Raw genomic sequence first — 5,890 nt, 5'->3', positions numbered from 1 at the left:
TCAGCCATGTTACAGGCATGCATAATGCAGCTTTTTTTTTTTTTTTCGTTTTTGCTGATCTGTGTGAACGGGGATTTTTACAACGTTGTCGTCTGTACAACAAAAAATGTAAATGGAAAAACTTTTTTTTTTTTGTACTTTTTAGTACATCGTTGATAATTTTAAAAATCCCTAAGTGGAAGCCCATTTGCAGTAATAATAAGATAGTAGAAAGTAGATAGTAGTATATTCATGGAAACAGTCTTTTCATCACAACAAATTCTTCTCTTTGTAATATTTACTATGTTCATACTATGTTTCAGGATATCCTTCAGGAAGCATACCTCTGGACAAAACAGGCTCTTGCCATTATGGAAAAGTCCATGGTGCTTCTCCAAGATGTGACTGATGGTTCTCTGTACGAGGGTGTGGCCTATGGAACTTATACCACTCGTTCGCTCTTTCAATACATGTATTTGGTACAGAGGCACTTTGACATCGGCCACTTTAGTCATCCCTGGCTGCACAAACACTTCGCATTTCTCTACAGGACATTGTTGCCTGGTAAGGCTTTGATCTGCCTGGTTCTGTGATAGTATATTACAAGCACATTTAAAGGGCCATATTGTAAAAGATTTGTTTTATTTGGTTATAATTTTTCACCCTCTCATTGAATTATATGGGATGTTTTTTTGCTGCTGTTCTACCTTCCAATAAAATGTACAGTATAAAAACTCTTTTTGAAAAATAAGTAACAATGCTTTATGTGGGCTGCGGGTTTGCTGTTGGGTCCAGTTTATTTTGTGCTGCCACATCTTTCAATAACAGCCTCTTTGTAAAGCCTGTTTTACATTTTGACAAATTCACAGCTTTGTTTCAATAAAGCCATCTTCAGTTTTAAAAGTTACAGTATGTTTCTGTATACGTTTTAAAATTTGTCAGGATATGACCCCCTTTAAAGATTTTAGTAGCTAACAATTGTGGTAATAAATAAAGTGCTTTGCCCATGCCAGTCAAAGCAATAAACTCCTTTTACACACGATTTGCGTGCTCTCACCTTAAAACCATGAAGCGGTAACCTGGCCAGAACCAAACCAAAGCTCAGACTATGAACTGTAACTGCAACAATAGCTCTTTGTGCACATCAAAGGACTAATAGCCGTCAAGCTGTTTGTGTGTGTCTACAGACAAGTCAGGTTTGGACAATTTGCATCCTCCTGCCAAAAGCCATTTTATTGTAGCGGAAAACCAAAACCTTAAGCAAAACATTAGGAGACGGAGAAGGTTAGCAGTCACAATACACCCTCTCAGTTGTTCCGTTCTGCGAATCCACACAGATGCAGTACTGTCAGGACTATATGGCCTCTTCTTAGTTGTCTTGTGTTTATATCAATGTAGCAAAGGTTTTTGGTTTTCTCTGGAAACTAAAACAAACTGGTGAAAATACCAACATCTAACTCTCATTAGTTAAACGCTGCCCTCTAAAGACAGTGCTTACTGCTGTCGTTCTTTTACACACAAGTGATTCATTCTGGCTAAATATTTTCTAGTGGTTGCTAGGTTTAATATCCCTTTTCACAGTAAACTGCTGTTCTTCCTTTAATCTTCACCCAAACTCATTAATTAAAAAATGTTTACTTCTGCAGCAGTCAAAGAGCCTTCTACTTATTGTGCAGTTTGTAGCGATCAGTATGAACAAATACTTGTGATTTTGGTTGACCTTTAGGCTTTAAATGCTTCAATATATTATTTTCTGTTCCTGCAGGTTTTCAGAGAACCGTTGCAATTGCAGATTCCAACTATAACTGGTTCTATGGGCCAGAAAGTCAGCTGGTCTTTTTGGATCGGTACGTCATGCGAAATGGCAGCGGGAATTGGCTGGCTGAGGTAATCAGACAGAATCGTGTTCTGGAGGGACCAGGACAGGCAGGGAAGGGTCAACGTTGGTGCACACTGCACACTGAGTTCCTCTGGTAAGACTTCATGTGTTCCTGAGCAGGGAACTTATTTGCAAACATTTTGGCTATATTTTACTTTTGAATACTGTGTATTAAATCCTCAAAGAGGATTAAAGGGATAGTTCACCCAGAAATGAAAATTTGATGTTTATCTGCTTACCCCCAGGGCATCCAAGATGTAGGTGACTTTGTTTCTTAAGTAGAACACAAATGATGATTCTTAACTCCAACCGTTGCGGTCTGTCAGTCTTATAAATGCATGTCAATGGGAATTCGATCTATAAGAGTCAAAAAAACATGCACAGACAAATCCAAATTAAACCCTTGTGCCTCGTGGCGACACATTGATGTCCTAAGACACGAAACAATCAGTTTGTGCGAGAAACCGAACAGTATTTATATAATTTTTTACCTCTAATACACCACTATGTCCAACTGCCATGCGCATCCGGTTGGTGAGGTCTGAAAACACGCTCTGATGATGGAAGTGATCTCTTGTGTGTATATGTCTATGAGTGCGAGAGATCACTTCCGGCATCAGAGTGCCTTCAGACCTCACACACCGGATGCGCATTTTGCAAAAAAAAAAAAGACCTAATATTAGTTTAATGAAGCTGTTGTGTTTATTTTTTCCCCACAAAATTAGAATTAGTTTAGAATTAAAATTAGATTGTGTCTAAATTGGTGTATGTATATATCAGCTTAGTTATGGTTTTAATGACAAAAAGTCTCTGCAAAGGGGTGTACAAGTACATATAATGTCAAAAAACTTAACATAAACAGTTTATAAGTTTATTAAATTTTTTTTTTTTTTTTTTTTTTTTTTTTTTACAAAATGTTGTAATTTTCTGTCACTACTAGCTATGTTTACATGGACACTTTTTGTTTGAATTGGAATGAAATCATTAGGAGACAGCTTTGTGCCATGCTGTTTATGTTTATCAAGCAGTAAAACTGGCCCTTCCCATGCTGGGATGATATTGTCCTACAGAATTTCAAAGGCCATGAGTGGAATGAGAATTTTAGATTGACATGAAAGTCATTTATTGCACTATATTAAACAACAACAGCTCATTTCACGCATCATATGTAATTACACCATTTCTTCATCATTGCTTATGCACAGAACTTTCCAGTTTCAGTTTTCAATTCGGTCCCATTTCAAAAATTTAAATCGAATTTGGCCATTTGATTCCGATTGACGTGGTTTCATGGGACTTTTTTTATTCCGACTGTGCTACTAGTCTGATTAGAAACAGATTATTAGGGTCCATGTAAACGCATCTACTGTTTGGATGTAGCAGAAAACATCTGGGTCATGTTTACTTTTTCTTTTGTCAGGCACAAAATAATGTTGTACATGTGAAAATCAGCTGAGGATTTAATAAATAGTTGTAACCTGGCTCAGAGGAAAATAGGAATCATGTTGTTGTGGCAGTTTTTCTTGTGATTGAGGGATAATAACACTTTTTCACCTAATAAATGGTTGTCTGAGACAAAAAAAATGCTACAAATTATTTTGTGAGAAAGCATGACATGCTAGAGCAAAACAGACAGTATTTTTGGAATTAGCACCACAAAATTAGTAAGAAACAAATATTGAATTTTACTACAACTTTGTGTATTATAGTTTAACTACAACAATTTCTGTGCTTCTCTCACTGTATAGGTATGACGCCAGTCTTCAACCCACCCCACCTCCTGATTATGGTACATCCCATCTGCATTATTTTGAAGACTGGGGAGTGGTGACCTATGGAAGTGCCCTACCTGCTGGGAGAAACCACACATTTCTGTCCTTTAAGTCGGGGAAGCTTGGTGGACGTGCTATTTTTGACATTGTTCACCAAAACAAATACAAAGACTGGATCAAAGGGTGGCGAAACTTTAATGCGGGCCATGAGCACCCGGACCAGAACTCCTTTACATTTGCTCCAAATGGAGTCCCGTTTATCACAGAGGCATTGTATGGTCCCAAATACACCTCTCTCAACAATGCTGTCATGTTTGGGCCTGCTGTGTCTGAGAGCTGCTTTGCACCATGGGAAGGCCAAGTTACTGAGGCTTGTAACTCAAAATGGCTTAAGTATAAGCACGGTCAAGCAGCAGACTGCCAAGGTCAGGTGGAGGCGGCTCTGGAGCAGCAGGGCATGGTGTTTATTCGTGGGGAGGGTCATGCAGCTTACAACCCTGAGCTGAAGATCAAGAATTTTCAGAGGAACTTGCTTCTACTTCATCCTCAGCTGCTTCTGGTGGTGGACCACATTCAGCTGCATTTAGGCAGCCCGACACACAGCATGAGCGCCTTTTTCCACAACACAGACCTGCCCTTCCAGAAAACCCAAGTCGATGGAGTTCACGGTGCTCTGATCAGACACGGAAATGAAACATCCAAGATGTTCTGGTTGGACGATACGGGCGGCAGTGAAAAGGCAATAGTGGGATATAGGAGCTACCCCCGTGGATACCCCTATAATGGTTCAAACTATGTAAATGTGACTATGCCACTGAGGCACCCCAACAGCAGAGTGGCATACATCTTCTTCGGATCTGGAGTGGATGTGCAGAGTTTCAGCGTGCATGGAGACTCAGAAAGACTAGATATCTATCTGGCCACCAGGGATCAGACCTACAACATCTATCTGCTCACAGATGAGGTTCCCACCAAACCGATGGCCATGGTATTGGTGGACCAAAAGAAAGTGGTGTTTGAAAGGACAACAGGGGTAAATGAGCATCCCTTGGAGGAAGTAGAGGAATATGTTAATGTTGTGGAGGACAATCTTCAGCATGTCAAACCAGTCTTCCAACAGCTGGAAAGGCACATCCTTTCACGGGTTCTTAACACGGACAGTTTCCACAAAACTGCTGAGCGTCTCCTGAAGTCCTCAGACAAGAGGAAGACATCCAGGGACTATTGAGAAGATGTTTTCCCTTTCTAAGAAGCAGGGGAAGGGGAAGGGAGGCAAGAAGACAAGCCTTTCCGACAGCCTTCCAGACATCTTTGCTCAGATTGAGGCAAGTGAGAAGAAGGAGAGGCAGCGGACAATGAAGCGAGTCTATGAGGAGCTTCCAGAGGAGGCAGATGGTGACTCAAGGGCATTCATTGATTACAGTGATTTACGAAAGGGCAGAAAAGTGGGATTTGTAAAGGGGCGGAAATTCAAAGAAGTACGCGTGGGGGCTACGGCAGAGAGTGATGATGTGTTTAACACCACTTCATACATTCGCCTTTTCCTCATTTTAAATATAGCCACTTTCTTTGTCCTGCTGGCCGTGCTGTTGACACGCTTCCAGAGGGCGCAGAGTTTGCACATGCAGCGATGCCTCTACTGTGTCCTCCTCATAGACAGCTTCATCCTGCTCTGTCTATACTCCTCCTGCTCTCAAACGCAGTGCTGACATCTATTCTGTGGGACATTCAGCCTGGCGCAATACACCAGCCTTTCGCACAAGTGTCGATGCCAATACTTTGGAGGAATATCCCTATTTGCAGCAGCAGTGCATCTAAATGAGGCATCATCAGTATGGTACATGGCTCCTTCTCATAGGCACAGTCATATCATCACTATGAGATAGAAGTGAGAAGTATGTCTACTCCACCATGCAGTGCTGCTGCAGTTCATTTAGCACAACTCTCAATACTGAGCCAGTATTAGCAAACAGATGTTGCGAAGTTTGCCATCCCACCTCAAATCAAAAGCTTTTGTGGAGCTTTAAAATAGTTTACAGGAACTTTGTCTTGAAGTACAGAGCCCTGCACATGAAATAAGGGGGGGATTTGGATATCCTGAATTGGTTCTGATGACTTAATTAATTTCCTCACTTTAGTTAAAGGTGCCCTAGAATTAAAAATTGAATTTATCAGTACATAGTTTAGTACATGGAAATGACATACAGTGAGTCTCAAACACTGTTGTTTCCTCCTTCTTATATAAATCTCATTTGTTTAA

The 5,890-nt window shown here is 40.5% G+C and overlaps 1 protein-coding gene across 1 annotated transcript in view; it reads left to right on the top strand.

Moving 5' to 3' along the window:
- dse (dermatan sulfate epimerase) overlaps positions 1 to 5,890 on the top strand; it is a 23,982-nt gene extending 18,092 nt beyond the window's left edge. Inside the window, 4 exon segments of the mRNA XM_048206170.1 lie at positions 303 to 543; positions 1,745 to 1,952; positions 3,607 to 4,849; positions 4,851 to 5,890. Coding sequence (XP_048062127.1) covers positions 303 to 543; positions 1,745 to 1,952; positions 3,607 to 4,849; positions 4,851 to 5,339 — 2,181 coding nt within the window. The 3' untranslated portion in view covers positions 5,340 to 5,890.

The sequence above is a fragment of the Megalobrama amblycephala genome, linkage group LG11 (assembly GCF_018812025.1).
Source record: "Megalobrama amblycephala isolate DHTTF-2021 linkage group LG11, ASM1881202v1, whole genome shotgun sequence".
Classification (NCBI taxonomy): domain Eukaryota; kingdom Metazoa; phylum Chordata; class Actinopteri; order Cypriniformes; family Xenocyprididae; genus Megalobrama; species Megalobrama amblycephala.
Note: the sequence above shows the minus strand (reverse complement) of the source record. Positions and strands in the feature narration are given on the sequence as shown.